The sequence below is a fragment of the Camelina sativa genome, chromosome 17 (assembly GCF_000633955.1).
Source record: "Camelina sativa cultivar DH55 chromosome 17, Cs, whole genome shotgun sequence".
Taxonomy (NCBI): domain Eukaryota; kingdom Viridiplantae; phylum Streptophyta; class Magnoliopsida; order Brassicales; family Brassicaceae; genus Camelina; species Camelina sativa.
Window position 1 is genome coordinate 29,914,967 of NC_025701.1, and position 21,727 is coordinate 29,936,693.

Below are 21,727 nucleotides of genomic sequence, written 5' to 3' on the forward strand. Positions count from 1 at the left end.
TTCAAATACCCGAATGGTTAGTAAAAATCTATATCCAAACTAACCGAAACCGAACCGAACCGAACCGACAATTAAATGGTTAACCGAAATATCCGAAAACCTAGAAGATATCAAATATTATATACTTAATATTATGCAAAACTATAAAATAAACTTAAAATATAAATTATTTCTAGATTCAAAACAATTAAATATTTTAAATAATCAATATATGTAAATGTTATTATTTTGAATTTACAAAGTTAAATACTATTTTGTAAAATTGAATCCATATTTTTCCCTTTTTTGTATTTTTGTTATTGTATATTTGGTTAATTTTGGTTATATTCGGTTAGTTTTGGTTATATTTGGTTTATTTGGTTAATGTTAATATAATTTATGTTAGTTATGGTTATTTATTTAAATAACCAAACCGAAACCGAACCGAAAGAAACCGAACCGAACCGAACCGAAATTTCAAAAATATCCAAATGGTTACTATATTACTATATCCAAAATAACCGAAACCGAATACAACCGAACCGAAACCGAATAGTTAACCGAATGCCCAGGCCTAGCTATAAGATAGAGTGTGGATTCCACCAAAATTAAAGTCTAGTAAATTTAAACATTGAAAGATAATGTGTGCTCATACACACATCGAACTTAGTAGTTCACGAAAGAGACTCTTTTTTTTTTTAAGTGGTCAAAAAGATTTTTTCTTTTTCGAAAAAAAACACCATTCATTATCTCAATGGAAGATGAATGAATTTTATAATAGTAATATAAATTGAATGAGATTGTTATCTTATATAGTTATATGAAGCTCTGGGCCTCAAATAAGAAATTATGGGCATACTGGGCCTAAAACCGGAACATGTTAAATAGATTATTGCGTGTTCTTATTATGTCACTCGTAATTTTGAAAACATTTTGTTTTGGATGATTAATTTAGTACAATAGTAAACTGAATGAGATTTTTTTAGAAAACATTACATTTTATGTATACGCATGTTCAGCCCTGCTCATGTTTGAACTAAAATCTCCCATCCAAATTTTACATGTTCACGGTTAAACACGGTTAAGAGATCTTCTTCAGAACAATAGCTTCTCCGCGCCCGCTCACGCTTCGCTGACCTATCGCTCCAAACAAGAAAGAAACCCGGCCCACCACACAAGAACATTGCATTTACATGTGGTTTCGACTCTTTTAGATATTATACATAAACATGGAAGAAGGTACCAAGGTAACATTGATCTTTTAATGTTTGTATTTGCTGTTTGCAATGGTTGAACTTACATGCATTAACATTTTCACATTCTACAGGCACAACAGTGAAAATTCAGTTAAAATTAATATAAATGAATTCTAGCATGCATTGACATTTTCAGTCTTTGTATCAGATGTATCAAAATATAATTTGAAAAATGTTTATAGCTTCGACTGCATCACGTCATGTACAAACTGAGGTGCATCATGCAATAACCCTTCAGTTTATAATATTGTACAAGAAATATGTGGGCAAAGAATATTTTGCTCGAAAATCATACCAAACGATATATACACATTACACAATACTATCGAAATGAATTTTTTTTTGAGAAAAAAAAAATTGAAAAAAATACTATCGAAATGAATTAAACACTTGATTTTATAAATTTATTGTTATAATTGGACCGACGACTTAAAATTACAAATGACACCATACAAAATACAGCGAATCCTAAACATAAACCACTCATATAATCAAATTTATTATCATTACAAAATAAAATTCATCAAAAAAATGAACTCTCGAAATCACATATGATTAATCAACGCAGAACAATAAATGTTAAACTCAAAGACTCGATCTCACCACGTTATGAATGATCGATTCATTCATCATCACGATTCACGATCATCAAAAAGTTTACTGTCGGGACATGGAGGAGGACGTGGCCTATGAAACTTAGGACGACGTGGCCTATGAAACTTAGGACGACGTCGATGACGTTTTCGAGGCTGTGACGACGGAGCAGCATAACCACACATACCAAACTCACACGGCGCACCCGACTCACACTCGTTCCCGCACTGTCCGCAATTAGACGGATCATTGTTTGTGTCCACACAATCTCCACCACAACATGATAACCCGAACCGACAACTCCGGAAACAGAACCGACAATGGTTTGGATCGGACAAGACATCGACGCATTGGTTACGACAGCATCTCATCCGAGCCATTGGTGGTCCGGATCGTTTGCAAGTCAATGGTTTACACATCGGTTGCTTTGCCCTACCGCAATTTGTTGTTGTAGCTGCTTTGGTGTGGCTCTTAAGCCATGAAGAGGTTGTGTTAGGTTGGTAACTTTGACCCCGTACTTGATGAAAAAGAGAGTTTAAGAGGACGAAGAATAGGGCACATAAAAATAGCTTAATGGTGATCATCATTGAGGAGAGTTTGGGATGAGGTTAATTAACTAGATCGCTAATTCAGATGTGTAATTAATAGAAGTTTAAAATAAGTTTGAAGAGAGAGAGAGAATGATTGAGGAGTGTTCATGATTTTCTTGCATGGATGATGATATTTTATTATGCATATTCATCATTTTATTCATTTGTTAGAAACGTTAACATATTGTTTTCTCCAATGTTTTTAAAACCGGACCGGTAACTGAATCAGAAAAGCTTATGGGTCATGGGTCAATATGGTTCGACCGAGGTTAACCGGATTCAATTGCTTTTGATGATATTTTTATAAATAATAGGTATAAATATGTTTTCTATTTTTTTCAATGATTATAACTATGATATAATTGGATATGCAAATAAAATACTTCAATAATCATAATGTTTTTAAAAAACCTTTAAAAATAATAATTTCAAAGTGTAACAAATTCAAAGTATAACCAGTACTAGTAAAATAGTTTAGAAATTCAAATCTTAAAGCAATAAGAGAATAAGAGTGTAGAACATTCAATTTTCATTATCTAAGAAACCCTACTATTACTAATTTGCTAAGAAGAAAACTAAAAAGGTAAGTAATTAAATTAATTGCACTCATTCTTACCAAAAAAAAGTAGAACCCGGTTTTATCCGGTTTAATGGTTCACCGGTTTTTGGTTTTTTGGCGGATTGATATAGTTTTTTACCGGTTCAATTTCTTTTGGGTTTTGATATTAACCCAACCTGGACATGTTGCCGGTTCGTGGGTTAACGTGGTTCGACTGCTGGTCTGGTCCGGTTTTGAAAACATTGGTTTTATCTAATGAATTTATGTTTGGACCGCGAGGGGTACGTACAATTATATAAATTAGTGTGAAGAAAAGAAAAGGGTATCACACATCACATGGCAAAGTAGCTGGAAGAACAAAAAGTGGGTTTACAAAGCCCACATGAATTTTGCCAAGTTTTTATTTTCTTTGGGAGTTACAAAAGGTTGTTAAGAAAATATTGGGGTTACAATTTTTTTTAAAAAAAATATACGTTGGTCTGTCCTAAATTGATGGCATGCGAATTCATGCATATTTCTATGGAGTTATCCGCGTGGTCTTATTAATTTTTCTGATAAGAGTTAGCAACAACAAGGTAGTGAGACTAGTTAGTTGGATCTCCTTGAGTACAATTGCACAAACCTTTCAAGCGTCCAGAGAGAGAGAGAGGAGTTCGACATAATCTCTGCATGTTTTCTAGTTTCGAAAAAAAAAAAACGAAACTCAAAAGTGTGTCTGCAGATAACATTCCATGCCAAGAACAAGAATAATTTAAAAGAAAAAAGAAAAAGGAAGCTAAAAAACAAACCAGAAGTGGCATAACATAATTGTATGGGTAAACTATAATTGGGCCACAGGGCCTGTAACATGAAGGCTTGTTTCTGGGCAAGAAACACACAACTTGGAAAATGGAAAATACATATGTGGACACTGGAACTGGTGGATTCGTTGACTCACGGACAGTAACCTCTGTTCTGCTTTATTCTGCTTCTCTTTCATACTTGTCCTCAGCAACCTCTCTCTGTTATCCTTTTTTAAAAAAAACTGTAGTTTGATGTGGAAGTTCTTACATTCCTAAAGAGAAAGTACTAATACTAGGAAACTAGTTTTATCTATTTGCCAACATTTGAGAGAACTAACTAAATCACTAGAGAGGGAGGAATCAACTAATTTGGTTGTTCAAGATTTAACCAAACATTGGATTTATTATGATACATAATGAGGTGATAGTACGTACACATTAAATATATACTTATTCGGATTATGACAACTGAGAAGTCTATAGTACTGGTTGTGAATGAACCTGACAAAATTCAATTTTATTTATGAGGTGTGAATTGGAGGAACAAATTTTAACAAAGTCTATCGATGTGGCGATTGATATACATGTATGTGGTTTGTATTGGTGTTTACGTGTTTGCTAATTGCTATTATTAATTACGTTTATACGTTATGATTTTAAAAAATGTTGGTAAGAAATACAAAGTTGATTATCATCGTTTACATTGAAGGATTTTTTTTTGTTTTTTTATTAGCTCAAACGAGCCAATTGGGGGGAAAATCGTTTACAAAAGTAGTAGCATGCGGTTGGATACGAACTTGTCGTGCCAGGCGATCCGCAAACTCATTGTCCTTCCTAGAAATCAAGGTCAAAGAGAAACTCGAGAATTCCGCTAAGTCCACCTTGATGTCGTCGAGATATGCTGAGTAGGCTGGCCAGTCGGAGGGAGAAGACACCATCTTCACCAAATCTGAACAGTCTGTATAGAAAGCCACATCCATAAGATCGTGACCTATCATGCACCTCATTGCCCAAACAAAAGCTTCGACTTCTGCATGGAGAGGAGATAAACTGCGGTGGAAATTTGCAGCGCCCATGAGAGAGGAGGCCCTCTGCGATGACCAACAAACCCATCCCGCACCAGCAAACCTATCGGAGTCCTTCCAGGAGCCATCAACAAAACATCGATATCCTGAGAACGCAGAGGGAAGCTGAGCACCCCGCACCGCCACCCGAGGGCCAGAATGAGGATTCAGCAAGCAACATACCTCTTCCTCACTCTGAGCTTCCAACCACGCTTTTGCCTCACTAAGGGCCAGACGTATCACTTCATCCGGTTTCTCCTACTCATTCGCAAAAACCTTTGCATTTCTGGCTTTCCAGATATACCATACTATCCAGGGAAAACCTGGGACCTGGGCTCCTGGATTATGTTCCCCTAGGAAATGATCCAAATTAGCATATACCGAGGGAGTTGGAAAAGCCTGAAAACCCGTAGGGACATTAGCAATAGCCCAAGCTTGTCTCGCTGGGGGGGGGCATTCGAAAAGAGCATGGTTAATAGTTTCATCCTCTGCCCCACACCGAGAGCAGTGTACATCACAGGAAATACCCCGTCGTCGTAAATTAGCAGTCACCGATAGACACCCAGAAAGAATCTGCCACATAAAATGCTGTAACTTTGGTGGACACTGGGTTTTCCAAACAGCAGCCTTAAGAGGCGTAATATCAGGGCCATGAGCAACCACTTGGTTCTCCTGAGTTACAGTCATACGTGCTGCCTGATATCCCGACCGCACCGTATACTTCCCTGTTTTTGTAAAATGCCAACCAAGTGAATCCGGTTGTTGATTAATACTCAGAGGAATAGCTCCGATCAAATCAACATCAGCTGAAGCAAAATGGGCGGCGAGCCGATCCATTCGCCAGGTGTTATTAGCACGATCAATAAGATCATTCATTTGAAGCAAAGGATCCTTAAAAGAATCCTTGCTTTGTGCTGGTCTCGGGAATTGAGCTGGAACCCAGGAATCTGTCCATATAGAAATAGTATCCCCATATCCAACCCGTGTAATCAGCACTTTATTTACCAGAGATCTAGCAGAAATAATACTTCTCCAACTATACGATGGAGAATAAGACTTAATCGGTACCATAGGGTTTGAATTCCGGTAATACCGACTTTTAAAAACCCGAGCAAACAGCGAATCCGGAACCTCAATCAGGCGCCATAATTGCTTAGCCAACAAAGCCGTGTTAAAATCATCCACATTTCGAAAGCCTAACCCGCCCAGTTGATTACTAGAACAAAGTTTTTCCCAGGCTAACCAATGCATTCCCCCAGTCTGACCATTGCTACTCCACCAAAAATTTGCCACGGCACTAGTAAGTTTGGACGTAATTGTTTTCGGAATCCGATAACAAGACATCACAAAGGTCGGAACTGCAGTAGCAACTGACTTGATCATAACCTCTTTCCCCCCTTTGGACAAAAGCTTCGCCGTCCAACCGGTGGTACGAATCTGTAACCGATCCCTAACGAAGGAAAATACCTTGGTTTTGGACCCCCCCAAACTCTCTGGTAGCCCCAGATACGAACCCATCCCACCAATATTTGTAATACCAAGCGTCGAATGCACCTCTGTACGTATTTTTTCAGGCACCAGATGACCGAATTGTAACGATGATTTGGAAAAATTAATCTGTTGCCCCGAGGCAGCCTCATAATTCTTCAAAACATCTAAAATTGCCCCACATTCCTCCTTAGTGGCTTTACAAAAAAACAAACTATCATCAGCAAACAAGAGGTGAGTTATTGGCGGACATTTGTTTGCCACCTTGATACTCGTAATCCGTTTATCCGACTCCGCTTTCCGAATATTCGCAATAAGCACCTCCTTACAAATAATGAATAAATACGGTGATAGCGGATCCCCCTGCCGTAAATCTCGCTCGGGTTTAATAAGCCCATTAGGTTGCCCATTCAGCAAAACCTTATATTCCACCGAAGAAACACAAAAGATGATCCAGGTGATCCATTTCTCCAAGAAACCCATTTTACGAAGGACCCGTTCAATAAATAATCATTCCACTTTATCATAAGCCTTACTCATATCCGTCTTAATAGCCAAATATTTCGACTTGCAGGAGTTGTTCGTGCGGAGCCCATGATGAGTTTACATTTCAAAACAGTTTTGCTATAGTGATACAAATAATAGATCTATAAGACTACAACAGTTTTGGGTAAAATAATAATATACACATACAAAATTACAAAAAAAAAAAATGCAGATCTATAGGTCTGAAAACCAAAAATAAAATAAAAGAAGAAACAGATTTGCTATAATTGAACCATGCAGATTGCAGTGATCAACAAATAGAGCCAAGATCTGTTGCGCAGGATCTAAATCTCTATTCTTAAATTTCATATTTTTAGTTTTCCTTATTTAACTTGACAAAAAAAGAAAGAAATCACATTTTAATGTTTGATTAATTAAGTAGAAATTTTATCAGAAAAAATGAAAATTAATTCAAGCATAATATAATACTCTCAAACCAGATATCAAAATATTTAATATGATCTCTAAGTTTTGTTCAATTTTGTTTATTTGTTGAACTATTGACATTTAGTATAGATTTATATATTAAAATTATATTTAATTATACCATCATTATAAATTTTTATGAAAAAGTTAATTAATAAGACTGCTACAATAATAGTTACGTATATAATTAAGTGGTAAAATTGATAACTAAATTATAAATAATTACGTATCATAGAGCGGAAGTACGTAATAAGTGGGAACGAGTCGAGCGATAGAACATGGATTAGTGTTAGAAGAAAGATGAAACAATTTAGAAAAGATCCACAACAAGAACAAGGAGTAGCATGGGAAAGTACACTAAGATGGCACATTAAAAGAGGCTGACCCCATTAATCAACTATCGTTTGCATGTTTCATATAAAATTCATTATCATACTAATTTGCAAATACGAAAAACATATACTACTATATACTTCTTAATTAAAAGTTTGATGGGGGGCAATCCAACGTGCATAGCTTTGTTGATCTATTCAATTTTGTCGTTTTAATATAAGTAGATATCAATGTAATACCACATTACCACAATTCTTAAAATTGTATTTGTGTATAAAATATGATTTTATTATATATTTGATCTATTACAATATAAATGTTATTTCAACATTTTTACATGAATTACAAAATAAGTTAACTTTGTTTTACAAAAAGTTAAACTGATCATGATTTCTGTTTACATTTTCCATCTTTTTGATCAAATTTTAAAGATACAAATTATATATTTTATAACCAAATTTACATTAAAATCTTAACATGGTATATTTTTGTTTTTATTTTCTAAAAGAAAACTGTTTTCATACTTGACTGCCGAGTTTGTGTTAAGTAGGAATAGCTGAAAACAATGATATAATAACCAGTATTTTTTTAAAGAAAATACTAACATAATACAGTTACAAAAGTATCATATACAAGTTTCCAATTTAAGTTCCATAAATACTTCAGAAAATATTTATTAAATGCATTCTCAAAGATATATTGTACCACATTTTCTAAAATTTATATAATATATCTAAATTTACTTTAACAAAAAAAAACATATTAGACCAGATAGAGAAATCCGTAGTAATTAATCATAAATTAAAAAACCTAAAGCTATATTTGGAAACTCCATGTATCAAAATTTTTTTGGAACACGGTAATATTTAGGGGATGCATTCAATCTAATATTCCAAGTGATTTTCCATGAGATTTTAAATGATTTTGATGATTTTAGAGAAGTTAATATGATTTATTGTAAATTTTTTAAAAATCTCACATAAAACCATGAGATTTGGATTTCTGTATTTTGAACTAAAAAAAATACTTTCAAATCCTCCAGAATTCCAAATTTTTTTATTGTGGGAGTGTATTGGATTTGACATTTTAAAATTCATTGTTATTCAAAACAGTTTTTATATTTGGATTTTAATGATTTTTAGAGATTCTGGAAGATTTGAGAAGATTTATTTAGTTAAAAATATAAAAATCCAAATAACATTAAATTTATAAATTTTACACAAATCACTTAAAATATTAAGTTGAATACATCGTTAGTTTAATTTGTTCACCTATGATATCGATATAAAAAATGTAGTAAAAATTTGAAACTATTATATTTTTATAATTAAGTTTTGTTAGAAGAAAAAAAAAATTACATATATAGATCATGTGTAGTAAGGCTGGGTTGATGAATCCAATGAGCCGACAATATTCACTTAGGATACCCTTTTGATGTCTTCGTCGTCTCTTTGTTTGTTTTTTAGTCAAAACTCGAAAAAAGAAAAAGAAATCGAGATCTATTTGACTTAAATTATAAAGCTTTATGCATTGCATGTTCAATTCAATACATTTTCTTACTCCCTCTGTTTCATAAAGAGTGTCATTTTGACACTTTTTGCTTGTTACAAAAAGAGTGTCATTCCAGAATCCCAAGATAACTTTTACCAATTTATTCCAATTTTAACCTCAAAACAAATTAATCAAATACTAGTAATATTAGTAATACGTATAAAATTCTAAAAGTCACTTCCTACATAATATTAATGGTTTGCCTCTTAGTCTCCACCACGATGAACGTCATTGTCCTTCAAAGTTTGTTTCATTTGGATGAACGAATTCAGTATCATCCCTAACGTCTTCAATTTGGAAAACCTAATCATCACTACTAACAGGTGGAATATTCAAATCAAATGGATAATTTTCTTTATCTGTTGAAGGTGAACAGTTTAAATCAAAAACCATAGATAGATGAAGTCTGTAGAAAGTGACATGGATCTAATATATTCACGTCCAATTTCCTCCACTCAAAATTTTGGTTCCAATTTTTTACTGTTATCAAAAACTGAAATAGATTTAGCTTCAAAAATAAGTGTCGATTCTTCTCTTGATTTTAGAACTGCATTAAAGTATCACAATGACTATTGACTAAATTAAGAAGAAGAGATACACGTTTACAAAACTAATTATTTATAATTACATAAAATTAAATTAAAACATATAATTGTAATTATAAGAACAGTTTAGGGGTATAAAGGAGTTTTAATCTATTTTCTTAATTTCTGTGAAAAATGTCAGAATGACACTCTTTGTGAAACAGAGGGAGTATAAAACTGCTATGTTAACATCAGACAATACAATATCCCCATTCCACTCTTTTCTTGATACTTATTCTTTTTGTACATACAAAAATTAAAATTAGTAGAATAAATAATATAAACACGTACAACTTTATTCATTTATTGAAACAAAATATTTTTTTAATTAATAAAATCATATATTCCCAACGTCTCTCTGCAACACGCACCACCAAGCTACTGACTAGAGAGTAGAGAGGACCTCTCCCCCCATGTAGTTTAGGGATACGCTCCCACACGCGCTACAACGCGAGTGTATTTTTTCGTTATACGACATCGTTTTAGTCTTATACCGTTGACCAATAATACGCTTCCGTTTTTACAAATATACGTATTCATCTCTCTTACTCATCTTCTTCTCCTCTCTCTCTCTCGTTTCCAGTCACAAGACTCTCGGATACATACAGCAAAGCGAACTCAGAGCTCTCTCTCTATCTCTCTCTTTCTCTGAGTCACGCATTTTTTCGTCTGTGATTCTCGAGCTTTTTTCTTTTTTGGCCCCGAGGTTTTTTGGTCGGTTCTTCACGGTTGGTCTGGAGATATTTTTGTGTGTATGGCGTTGATTGAGTGGTTGAGGAGGAACAGATGAAAGTCACCGGAAAGCCGTATCCGACGGCGACATTACCGCCCTCTGAGTTACAATCGAAGCTATTCACTAACGCTCCAGATCTCAGGGCTATTCAAAGAGTCACTAAACGCAGAGCAAGGAACCCGAGTTTGACTCGTCACCGAAGATCCGGCGCTTCTGGTGGTAGACGAAGCAGACCGGAGACTCCTCTTTTGAAATGGAAGGTTGAGGATCGGAATAAGGAGAGAGGCGGCGGCGTTGTTGAGGACGATGATTACGAGGATGATGGATGCAATAATCATGATAATAATAACAACCAGGTTGAGAGGTCTGAGACTACTCGCCGCAAGGATCGGAAGAAAGTCTCACGGCCTGTTTCTGTTAGGAAACTCGCCGCCGGTCTATGGAGGTTACAAGTACCTGACGCGAGTTCTAGCGGCGGAGAGAGGAAGGGGAAAGAGGGGTTAGGGTTTCAGGTACCTTTTTTTTTTTGGAATCTTATGGGTTTCTTGAGATCCAATAGTAGTTTTTGTGGCTTTAACTTAGGAATTGAAGTGTCTGCACTGTGAGAATGAGGTAGTTGTTATGGATTTAATTGAAGTATTGAGAGATGATAATCTCAATTTATTACCCAATTGCTGATTGCTTAACTTTGAAGTTCAAGTTTCAACAACCACTGCTCTGTGATTACCTTATATCATCTTTTTGTTTCCCTTTCATGATTATATCATCATTAAGCCTACATATGTACAAGTCTAAGTCAGTGGATTCGTGATTAGCATTCATTTGACGTAGTATTTATGATGTAATCCAAACTCGAGTTGATTATTAATCTCGTCAGAGTTCTAATTATAACCATATACAGTATGCAATTAGAGTACTGAGAGCGTTTCTTATTGTTTGTGTGTTTCTCAAACTGCTAGATTTAGTGAAGGATCTGATGATCATTAGCTTTCTTTTTTAAGCTATATTGTTGTTCTCCTGCAGGGAAATGCTGGGTACATGGGTGTTCCGTATCTTTATCACCATAGCGACAAACCTTCTGGTGGTCAAAGCAACAAGATAAGGCAGAATCCTAGCACTATTGCTACGACGAAAAATGGCTTCTTGTGTAAGGTGTGTTTATCTTCTCAATTTTCTTAGTGTATATGATATTAGCTAAACAATAGATGTATGTTGATTGTCAAAAAAAAAAAACAATAGATGTATGTTTACTCTTCCAGAGACTTAGCGCTCATTTACCATAATTGTTGTTGAAATTATATTTCCAGCTCCCCCTAGAGTTTTACCAATTAGGGGTATTCTTATCGTTTGCATACTGGATTGTGAATTTGCTGGTGTTATGATTTCTTTTCGTTTTCAAATCAGATAAATATTCAAATGTAGTATTATAGAAGAGGTCCCAAAAGTTTCTCTTATACCCCCAAGCTGCAGAAAGGAAAAACTTGAATGAGATTGAGAGTACCAATCTGAGAGTCCGAGTTGGTTCTTATCTAATTTATGAGGCCTTGGTCAGTCTTACCTTTTTGGGCAATGAGTTTGATAAAAGCTACGAAGCTTTAATGTACAACTTTTAACTTGGGCATCCTAATGCATGGAACCCTATACATTTCTTCTGTTGGGGGTTTCTTGTTTGATTCCTAGAAGGTTGTTCTTGTGATTATTTTGTGTAAATTCCTTACGGTTTCTTGACCTCAAGTCTTATATTGTTTTTTTGTCAGCTCGAGCCTTCAATGCCATTTCCCCACTCGGCGATGGAGGGGGCGACAAAATGGGATCCTGTCTGCATGGATACAATGGATGAAGTACATCAAATTTATAGCAACATGAAGCGTATTGATCAACAAGTGAATGCTGTGTCATTGGTTTCTTCCCTTGAAGTAGAGCTGGAGGAAGCACATGCTCGCATTGATGATCTTGAGAGCGAGAAGCGATCTCACAAAAAGAAGCTCGAGCAGTTCTTGAGAAAAGTTAGCGAGGAGAGGGCTGCTTGGCGGAGCAGGGAGCATGAGAAGGTCCGAGCAATCATCGATGATATGAAAACTGATATGAACAGGGAGAAGAAAACCCGTCAGAGATTAGAAATCGTGAATCATAAATTAGTCAACGAGCTTGCAGATTCAAAGTTGGCCGTGAAGCGTTACATGCAGGACTATGAAAAGGAAAGGAAGGCAAGAGAATTGATTGAGGAAGTTTGCGATGAACTTGCCAAGGAAATAGGAGAAGATAAAGCTGAGATTGAAGCATTGAAGAGAGAATCCATGAGCCTCAGAGAAGAAGTAGATGATGAAAGAAGAATGCTACAGATGGCTGAGGTCTGGCGTGAGGAACGTGTCCAGATGAAGCTTATTGACGCCAAAGTAGCACTCGAGGAAAGGTACTCACAAATGAACAAGCTTGTAGGAGATTTGGAATCTTTCCTCAGGTCAAGAGATATCGTTACAGATGTCAAAGAGGTGAGAGAGGCGGAGTTGTTAAGAGAAACTGCTGCATCAGTTAATATCCAAGAAATCAAGGAATTTACATATGAGCCTGCAAATCCAGATGATATCTACGCTGTATTCGAAGAAATGAATGGCGGTGAAGCCCATGATAGAGAGATGGAGAAATCTGTTGCTTACAGTCCAATCAGCCACGGTTCTAAAGTTCACACCGTAAGTCCAGATGCCAATTTGAACAACAAGAAAGGTAGACACTCGGATGCTTTTACTCACCAGAATGGCGACATTGAAGAAGATGATAGCGGTTGGGAAACAGTGAGTCACCTCGAAGAACAAGGATCAAGTTACTCACCAGATGGGAGTATTCCTTCTGTGAACAACAACAATCACCATCACCGAGATAGCAACGCCTCGAGTCGTGGTACAGAGTCCTTGGGCAAAGTTTGGGATGAGACAATGACTCCAACCACAGAGATAAGTGAAGTGTGTTCCATCCCAAGACGGTCATCCAAAAAGGTTTCATCGATAGCAAAGCTTTGGAGATCATCAGGTGCAAGCAATGGAGATAGGGATAGCAGCTACAAGGTAATATCAATGGAAGGTATGAATGGAGGAAGGGTTTCAAATGGGAGGAAATCATGCGCGGGAATGGTTTCACCGGATAGAGTCTCGAGTAAAGGCGGATTCAGCCCGATGATGGATTTGGTTGGACAATGGAACTCTTCACCGGAAACTGCAAATCATCCTCATGTAAACCGAGGAGGAATGAAAGGTTGCATAGAATGGCCTAGAGGTGCACAGAAGAGTAGTTTGAAGTCAAAACTCATTGAAGCACGAATCGAGAGCCAAAAGGTTCAGTTGAAGCATGTTCTTAAACAGAAGATTTAGGAGCCGAACCGGTTTTGGTCACAGCTGAACCATATTTTAATACCCGGGGGCACTGCGTGGGGTTCTCTGATCTTTCACCGGTTTCTGATTCTGTATGAAGTAATAATGTTCCGGGGAAGCAGTCAGAGCCAACGAGCAGTTTAGACCGGAGTTTGGATTACGCATGTCATTTGGTCATTAGCAATTAAGCAATGTGTACTCTAATATTATTATCTCATCTCATGGAAGAAAAACCTGTAGCAGAGTAAGAGACGCTAATGTTCCTTAAGAGACTTTGTTCATCAATTTATATGATATAGTTCTTAGTTTCCTGCAAACTCACCAAATTTGCGAAGATGCGCATTTCATTTCGTCATCATGCTTTGCTTCGATCTTTGTTTTTGTTTTGTTATGGTCAAAGGCTAAAAGCAGCTCTGAACTATGTATAGTGGAAATATTCGTTTTCAAATTTTCATGACACTATCGGTGAGACAACAATTGTCCTCTTAGAGAGGATGTAAACAAAGAAAGAAGACAACGTAAGATAATTGTACAACAGACTGGATTTGAATTGTCGACAACAGAAAAAACAAATTAAGCACAGCACATCATTTTTTTGTAATATACTTTTTCCCTTTCTTGGATTTGTATGAAAGAATCAAAACAATCACTCTCTTATTTGTATTCTTGAAAGTTAACATGACCAGTTGCTTGAGCATGCTCCACAGCTTCCTGTTACAGTTTCAATTATATGTTTCAAAATCAAGCTCCATGGTTATTAAAAGCATACCAAATGAAGAACTTAAGGAGATAAAGCAAATGACCTTTTGTCCAATAACTCCAATTTGGCATACACCACAACGCAGAGTGAAGTTTGCAGTATCTGTGTAGCTCCTTTTCCTGAAACAAATAAACCAAGTCACAGGGTTTATTCTTATTTGCTTAAGCCACACAAAACTATGGTTAACACTTATATATAATACCTTTGTTGATCCTTTACTAGATTTACAACAAGCCCTTCGATTGACCCGATGGATCTATCTTTACCAACTGGAAATATAGTCATATCGAAATCTTCCTCAGCTCCTTCAAATGGAGACAACTGGATAATTCACAGCAAGGAAGTATCTGAGCCACCAGTTTTGTAATTCAGTTAAAATTTTCAATGGAGAATATGAATATATCAACTTACAGCGAGAGCATCATAGTGAAGACCATCGTAGATCAGCATAACTCTTTCATTGTAGTTTCTCGTCTGCAAAAGAGAAAACTACTCTTTAATACTTTTGAAGTTTTGTTTCTTTCAGAATTTGTATGTTTGATTTTGATGATACCTGTCCATACAAGTCACACCGACTAGTTTGAATATCGTAAGCTGCAATTTCTCTACCATAATAATCTGCTAATATAGAAAGCTCAATCGCACCTATACAAAAAGTAAACAGAAAGACACTTATCAATACACAATGATGAAACATACAAGCATCAAGCACATGATAGTATGGCGATATTGAACAAATTAGGCAAAGGTACCTCCCCACTTCTCCGGATTGAGAATCCAAGCACAATATTCTTCGTTTTGCTTCCCTAGAAATGCTTCGTTATATTTCTCCTTGTTGCTTGCAACTGCGGTTGCTATCACCTTATCAAAATAGTAGCCAGCTAATGTCTCAGAACTATTTAATAATGATTGGAAAATTCACTAAACGGTTACTGGAAATACTCAATTCATTTGGTAACATTCTCTTGCATAAACCTACCCCAGGCATTGCTACTTTTCGACTGTTAGGAATTGGATATTAACCATATCAAGAATGATTAAAGAAAGGTATAAGTAACCTCTAAGCTTAATGAAGCTGATAACTATAAGGTAAAAGAAGCTAAACATAGAATGCAGATGAACTAACTCTAAAGAGATCAAAGAAGCTAAAGATAAATGAGCAAACCTGTCTCAGCTCAGGAGCTTTTTTTTGGTCCTTGTCCATGACATAGCTGTAGAAGAGAAAGAAACCTTACAGATAAAATAAACACAAGCCTTAAAGGCAAAAATAACTCTATAAACTTCTACTTTAACTCAAAAGAGCTGATTACCCAATTGCGTTGAAGAGACAACTGTTGTCAGATGGAATAACTCTTCTCACAATGATTCCTTCCATGTTAATAACCTCAAACTATCTGCATTCCAATTTCCAAAATCAGCCAAAAGACATTTTTCATATTCCCAATCTTAAGCTATTTCATTTAACCAAGAAACAAATCAAGAGAGAAACAGAAAACAAGATCTTTTTACACAAGAAACAGAGATAATTGGATAAAACAAAAGACTTGATCCGATTTAATCAAACGTAGACTGCAACCAAATCAGATCTATGAATCACAAGAAGGAACCTAAACCAAATAAAAAGCAAAAGGGTACTACAAATTTCGAAACTTTGAAGATATAAAGTTATGATTTTTGAGAAATACCTACCCAGATGAAGATTAAACACCAAACGCAATGAAAGCACCAAAAAAAACAGAGTTGGTTGAAGAAAGAAGGGAAAGAACTAAAAGATTTTAAAGAAAGGAATGGTTTTTAATAAAAAAAAAAATTGGATCCACCACCGAAAGAAGCATAAAGACGTGACGTGTGGTGGGCATTTTCATGGGGTCAGTTCGATAACTAAGGAAGGAAGAAAGGAAGGAAGAACTCACCGGTTGGGCAAACAAAAAGATGTTGTGATTCTGAGAAATTGAAACAAACAAAAATGCAAAATGTTGTGTGAGGTGTGTCATCATGATGTCTCGCCATTATTATAATATAAGCCAATGATTAGTTTTTTTTTTGGTTTTTACTTTACGGCGTCATTCTCCTTCTTATGGAAAACAACAGTACAACACAACCAAGATCAAATAATTTTTTTGCTACATATTTTCTAAAAACAATTTCTGATGATTTATTTTATTTAAATATTATTAAAAAACAACACCAGATATTGAATTTAGAGAAAATTCGCTATCGATTTTTTTTTTTTTTTAAACTACTGAATTTAGAGAAAATTCAATTTAGTATTTTAAGATTTCTTCTGTTTTTTTTTTTTCTCCCACACTAATTACAGAGAACCCTAAAAGTTTGAAGAAATCAACAATGGTTAGTAAAAAACTCTAGCTTGATTTTTAAAGCTATATATATTTTCGTTATTTTTCCTCTTGTCAGCTATTTCTTTCAATATTTTGTTTGATTCGTATTTATTAGCTCTTTTGTCTCCACTGATGAAAATATTAGCAATTTGTTATAGATTTGTCTCACAAGGCCAAGAGATTCGTTTTCATGATTAATCTAGTATTTCTTGGTTAACTATACGAATCTATCTGTTTGTTTGTGTTTCTGTTCTGTTTTCATGAGTCTATAGATGATTAACATGGTCATCTAATCATCTTGGATATATTGATAATGGTAGAAACCAGTTTGTTCTAGATTCTTTTTTACGTATATATAGACTACTAACCTAGGTGCAAAGAATGATTAACTTTTTAAGAAAAAGGCTTGTAATTATCTCATGATCCCGATTAAGTTATTGTTCTGGTTATGACCTGCACTGTGTAGGAGAAAACAACGAGAAGTCCCCTTGCTTCATTTGTTTAATATCTATTAATTTCAAGTGGTTCACAAGAAAACTGCTACTTGTTTGTGCTTTTATCTCAGTCAAAGATCGAAGATAAGCTAGTTCCGCAACATCCGCGAGACCATCAGTGTACAAAAAGCTACTCAGACTCTTTTTATGAGTCAAAGAGAGTTCAAAGAGAGTTCTAGTCTTGTCTTACTCTTTTTTGTTTTCATTAAAAACAGATGATATGATATGATTTCATTAAAAACGATGATATGATTTTAAAGAGAGTAATTGTTACCAACTGAATCAGTATTGTATTATATTAGTTACTAAATCTTTTAAAAGTGTTACAGTTCAACAATTAAAATTCATTATTTCAAATCTAAACAGAAAGAAGAAGAAAAATCTCTACTAAGAACATTGGATCCGTACACCAAACAGCATAAAGCTTCCTGTGTTCTCCTCTGTTTTGGTTTCTTCATCTTTTAACTTGGAGCTCACGAATTTTTCAGTTTTCATTCCTTCCTCATGAACCGTCATGTTTGCTTCCTCAGGGACCACGGAACCGTTGTCGGAAGAGTAATGAACATCAATCATCAAGAAGTGCTTGATTTGACCTTCTAATGTCTTAACATGCCAAGTGTAAAAGCTGATGACATCCTTGTCCTTGAGTTTCTTCTCCCTCACGAAACTCTTCCAACCGCTGGTGATGACAAAGCTCTGGCTACTTTTCCAGTAACAATACCTAAATTTCCATTGTCTCATTGTTCTGTCGTAAAACACAATCTCCACACCTTCCACTATTTCACCCTCTTCTTCTTTCTCCTTGTTGCTTATGGAAGGCATATAGTTCACAGCGTGCCTCTTAGGTATCACAAGCCTATTCAGTTTCCCTACATCGCTCGGTGTCAACTCCTTCTGAAAAAGCTCTGTGCGAGAGAAACCCTTGTTCGATTCTTCTCCTCTGAGAAAATCTCTGAATTTTTGTTGGTAAGATCCTTCTCTGATCATGTTCAACAAAGATTCTGTTGTGAAGCGATCTTGGAATTCCGGTTCGTGTATCGTGACATCAGACCGAGGGAAGTTCCGGTACGAGTTGACATCGGAGCGTCCAAGTTTGATGGATGCGCTATCGTAAGCCATGGCCGCTTCGACAGCGGATTTGAAAGTTCCAAGCCAAAACCTTTTGTGGTCTGTGTAGATTTGAACCCCCCAATGACCGTTCTGCAGTTGAACCACTCCTTTGTACTTGACTTTGCCTCGAACGGGAACCGTCTTTGTAGCAGACGCAACCACTTGGGCTTTTTCTGGTTCGTCATTAAGTCTCATGCGTTTCTTGGGTGGCAAGCAAGTTTCGGTCTCTGTCATTGCGTCGTACGTCGTTAATTGAAAATATTAGAGAGAGATATCAGAAGCGAAACAAAACGATCAAGAGAAACAATGAGTTACAGGGAGCGATTCTATTATGTTTATTGTTTCTTATTGTTGAGTATTTATAAAGTTTTGATTTTCCATTTTTCTTTTGTTGTAAATATGGATTTTCCATTTGTTGTCGGTCTATTCACTTTTTTATATAATCTTGTTGTGCAAAACAAAAAGGAAATACATGAGATCAGAGCGGCAGGAAAATCTCAAGTAAATTAGGGTTTTGATGTTTACAAAACGTTTCTCATCTCATGCGGTTGTGTATTTTTTTTTCTTCTTCCCTTTATTTAATTTGTTTTTAATTGATTCTTCTCAATAAGTCAACTTAAAAAAAAAAAAAAGATAAATCAAAAAATAAGATTCTATGTAAAAACCTAGAAATTTTAGCTAATTTTGAGAAGGGGAAAGAAAGTAAATACCCAACAAATTAACGTACTATCAGTTTCTCTCATCCTTTGAGATCGAGAGAGAGAAACAGAATTGTAAAATAATTTCATTCAAGTGTTAATAAACTGTACACAAGTTCTTAAATACATGAACTAGACCGAAACTAATCTAAACCAATTTAAACCAATCTAGTCTAATCCACATATGATATCTAGCTAATACTCTTGGACATGAATAACTCCACATGTGTAAGTCTTCCATAACCTCCTTAGTCCTTAACGACAAAAGCGTTTATGTGAACTTGAGGGATATGTGACTGAGAACAAAATCAAATCTGGTGGTCTTGGTCTTGAGACGCTTCTTGTCCAATAAAGCAACTACCATCACCAAGAGGCAACAAGGTTAAAAGGTCTCTTGAATAACACCATTCCACAATGATCACTATCAGCTCCCCCTGTCTTGGAACACAGCTTGACTAACAGGAACACATTTTGAAGGAAACAATGATCAACAACACCTCAACACCTCTTTTTTTCCAAACATTTCCCTTATTCCAGATTCTTTTAAAGTATATAGACTACTAACCTAGGTGCAAATAAAGATTAACTTTTTAATTACGAAAGGCACTTTTGGGAACTTAACGACGTATCAAGCAGAACAAGGCACAGTTTGTTGTAATTATCTCATGATCCCGATTAAGTTATTATTCTGGTTAACCTGATCCCGATTAAGTTATTGTTCTGATTAACCTGCACTGTCACTACAAGAAATGTGTGTATTCTTAGCACACGAAAAACACTATTATATCGTTTTGATGGCGATTTCGTAAACGGTGTCTTTGCCGCTATTAATTCTCTCTCTATAATAGCGGTATGTTATCAATATATTAAGTTTATTAGTAGCATTTTTTATTTGCCACATTATAATTAATATTAGCCAAATATTTGTATTATGATTTTGTCAATTGTAACTATATATTGTTGCTATAATACATTTTCACGCCAGCTTGATTATGCTCAAATCCATAATTAATACATATATTATATACAGCTTTTGCAAAAAAAAAAAAAAATACAAATAAAACTTTATAGAAACTTCAAAATACAATACATATCATCTTGAGCATTTCCAACTACAATACACTACATACATTACAAGTCTCAAACTAAGTCTTAACCTAACATTAGACGTGCCACATTCAACAAAAACATGAACCTAGATCCTCTTCTTGTTGTCTTCAAATGCCTTAGCCAAGTTACTAAATCTTACGCTGACATATCTCTCAATGTGCTCCACCAATTATTCTCTCACAATCACTGCTCTTGTTGGTTTATTATAACAATATTGAGTAGCCGCACCAAAACCTTTGTAAGTTATAATCTACAAAAAGAAAGCAAAAATAGATTCATGTATATATAGAAACACTAATCACACAAGCAGAGAATGTGTGTCCGTCTCTCTCTTCATGCCAACAACCTCCATTGTTGATTGTGCATCTCCATGGTCTGCTTGCTGCAATGCAAACACCAAATAAGTATAAATTGTGATCCAACAGAAGCACAACAACGAAATCAAAGTGTAAACAGTTTCTAAGCAACAGTCAAAATCTTACCTTTCTACCATTAGCATGTGAAGTTGTAGGAGTTTCAGCACAATTATACAAAATATTTAAACTCCACACAGTCACACACTGCAAAAAGTACTGTAAAAGAACAAACATACCTGTGTTTGCAGATCATCTCCCGTGACAATGTTACCGATACTATGAAGCGCAGGAATAAGCACATATGGTGATGGATGCCTAACACATAATATTCATTATACAAAAAAAAACAATGAACTCTTGGGACTTGAAACTCACTGGAGAAGCTCGATGAGTCGAGAAACAACACCTGTATCAAAGCTCTCTGACCAAGGACAAGATCTCTGCACCGTGGAGAATCACCATCAACATTCCCTAATGCTCAAACAGCCTTACACATGAACAGATCAAGAAAATAAATTTTAGTACATGTTTGCTCCGGAAAACAAACACAAATTTACCAGATACTCTGTCAAGAGCAAAAACCATTGACAAATATCTTACCTGCTCATGGGCATCATCACTTTGAGAAGTCAATAGTTGGACAAAAATCGGAACAGCACCATGTTCAATGACCACATAAAAATGTTGACGTTTGATTTTTGGTGGTGTGATGTGTTTGATGTCTCGCCATTATTATAAGCCAATGACTTAGATTTTTTGCTTTTACGGCGTCATTCTCCTCCTTACGGAAGACAACACAACCAAGATCAAATAATTTCCTNAAAAAAAAAAAAAAAAAAAAAAAAATCAAATAATTTCCTTTTTCATTTTTGCTAAATATATATATACTTTTAGATGATTTTACTTGTGTTATTTTCTTTAAAAATTATGAATAACAAAACCAGGTACTGAATTTAGAAAAAATTATATATTGATTTAATTTTTTTTTTAACTACTGAATTTAGAGAAAA

The 21,727-nt window shown here is 35.3% G+C and overlaps 5 protein-coding genes across 7 annotated transcripts; 1 reads left to right on the forward strand and 4 right to left on the reverse strand.

The window, feature by feature from the left end:
- LOC104758373 (stigma-specific STIG1-like protein 4) lies at positions 1,644-2,440 on the reverse strand. Its single transcript, XM_010481228.2, has one exon. The coding sequence runs from the start codon at positions 2,414-2,416 to the stop codon at positions 1,868-1,870; it is 549 nt and encodes a 182-aa protein (XP_010479530.1). The 5' UTR covers positions 2,417-2,440; the 3' UTR covers positions 1,644-1,867.
- LOC104759918 lies at positions 4,495-6,795 on the reverse strand. Its single transcript, XM_010482790.1, has 2 exons — positions 5,155-6,795; positions 4,495-5,082 (listed from the first exon to the last, which is right to left on the reverse strand). Exons 1-2 carry the CDS (start codon positions 6,793-6,795, stop codon positions 4,495-4,497), a joined length of 2,229 nt encoding a protein of 742 aa, XP_010481092.1.
- Positions 10,126-14,167, forward strand: LOC104758374. Its single transcript, XM_010481230.2, has 3 exons — positions 10,126-10,997; positions 11,509-11,637; positions 12,243-14,167. Exons 1-3 carry the CDS (start codon positions 10,539-10,541, stop codon positions 13,848-13,850), a joined length of 2,196 nt encoding a protein of 731 aa, XP_010479532.1. The 5' UTR covers positions 10,126-10,538; the 3' UTR covers positions 13,851-14,167.
- On the reverse strand, positions 14,274-16,606 carry LOC104758375 (ubiquitin thioesterase OTU1-like). 3 transcript variants are annotated; one of them, XM_010481233.1, is made up of 9 exons: positions 16,524-16,606; positions 15,921-16,004; positions 15,776-15,821; positions 15,363-15,471; positions 15,164-15,255; positions 15,022-15,084; positions 14,813-14,931; positions 14,654-14,729; positions 14,274-14,561 (listed from the first exon to the last, which is right to left on the reverse strand). In XM_010481233.1, exons 2-9 carry the CDS (start codon positions 15,983-15,985, stop codon positions 14,505-14,507), a joined length of 627 nt encoding a protein of 208 aa, XP_010479535.1. In that variant the 5' UTR covers positions 15,986-16,004; positions 16,524-16,606; the 3' UTR covers positions 14,274-14,504. The 3 variants fall into 3 exon arrangements, with proteins under 3 accessions (XP_010479535.1, XP_010479533.1, XP_010479534.1); XM_010481231.1 differs by lacking the exon at positions 16,524-16,606 and adding an exon at positions 16,300-16,517; XM_010481232.1 differs by lacking the exon at positions 16,524-16,606 and adding an exon at positions 16,296-16,517.
- LOC104759919 (AP2/ERF and B3 domain-containing transcription factor At1g50680-like) lies at positions 17,831-18,748 on the reverse strand. The gene has a single exon (XM_010482791.1). The coding sequence runs from the start codon at positions 18,746-18,748 to the stop codon at positions 17,831-17,833; it is 918 nt and encodes a 305-aa protein (XP_010481093.1).

Excerpts from the sequence above, each read along its gene's own strand:
- LOC104758375 (XM_010481233.1), bottom strand. The coding sequence starts at position 15,985 with ATGGAAGGAATCATTGTGAGAAGAGTTATTCCATCTGACAACAGTTGT. Across the intron at positions 14,932-15,021 it reads TTCACTATGATGCTCTCGCT|TTGTCTCCATTTGAAGGAGC; the intron begins GTAAGTTGATAT and ends TGAATTATCCAG. Across the intron at positions 14,730-14,812 it reads CTAGTAAAGGATCAACAAAG|GAAAAGGAGCTACACAGATA; the intron begins GTATTATATATA and ends TATTTGTTTCAG.
- LOC104759918 (XM_010482790.1), bottom strand. The coding sequence starts at position 6,795 with ATGGGTTTCTTGGAGAAATGGATCACCTGGATCATCTTTTGTGTTTCT. Across the intron at positions 5,083-5,154 it reads AACATAATCCAGGAGCCCAG|GAGAAACCGGATGAAGTGAT; the intron begins GTCCCAGGTTTT and ends GCGAATGAGTAG.
- LOC104758373 (XM_010481228.2), bottom strand. The coding sequence starts at position 2,416 with ATGATGATCACCATTAAGCTATTTTTATGTGCCCTATTCTTCGTCCTC.
- LOC104758374 (XM_010481230.2), top strand. The coding sequence starts at position 10,539 with ATGAAAGTCACCGGAAAGCCGTATCCGACGGCGACATTACCGCCCTCT. Across the intron at positions 10,998-11,508 it reads AAGAGGGGTTAGGGTTTCAG|GGAAATGCTGGGTACATGGG; the intron begins GTACCTTTTTTT and ends GTTCTCCTGCAG. Across the intron at positions 11,638-12,242 it reads AAAATGGCTTCTTGTGTAAG|CTCGAGCCTTCAATGCCATT; the intron begins GTGTGTTTATCT and ends TTTTTTTGTCAG.
- LOC104759919 (XM_010482791.1), bottom strand. The coding sequence starts at position 18,748 with ATGAGACTTAATGACGAACCAGAAAAAGCCCAAGTGGTTGCGTCTGCT.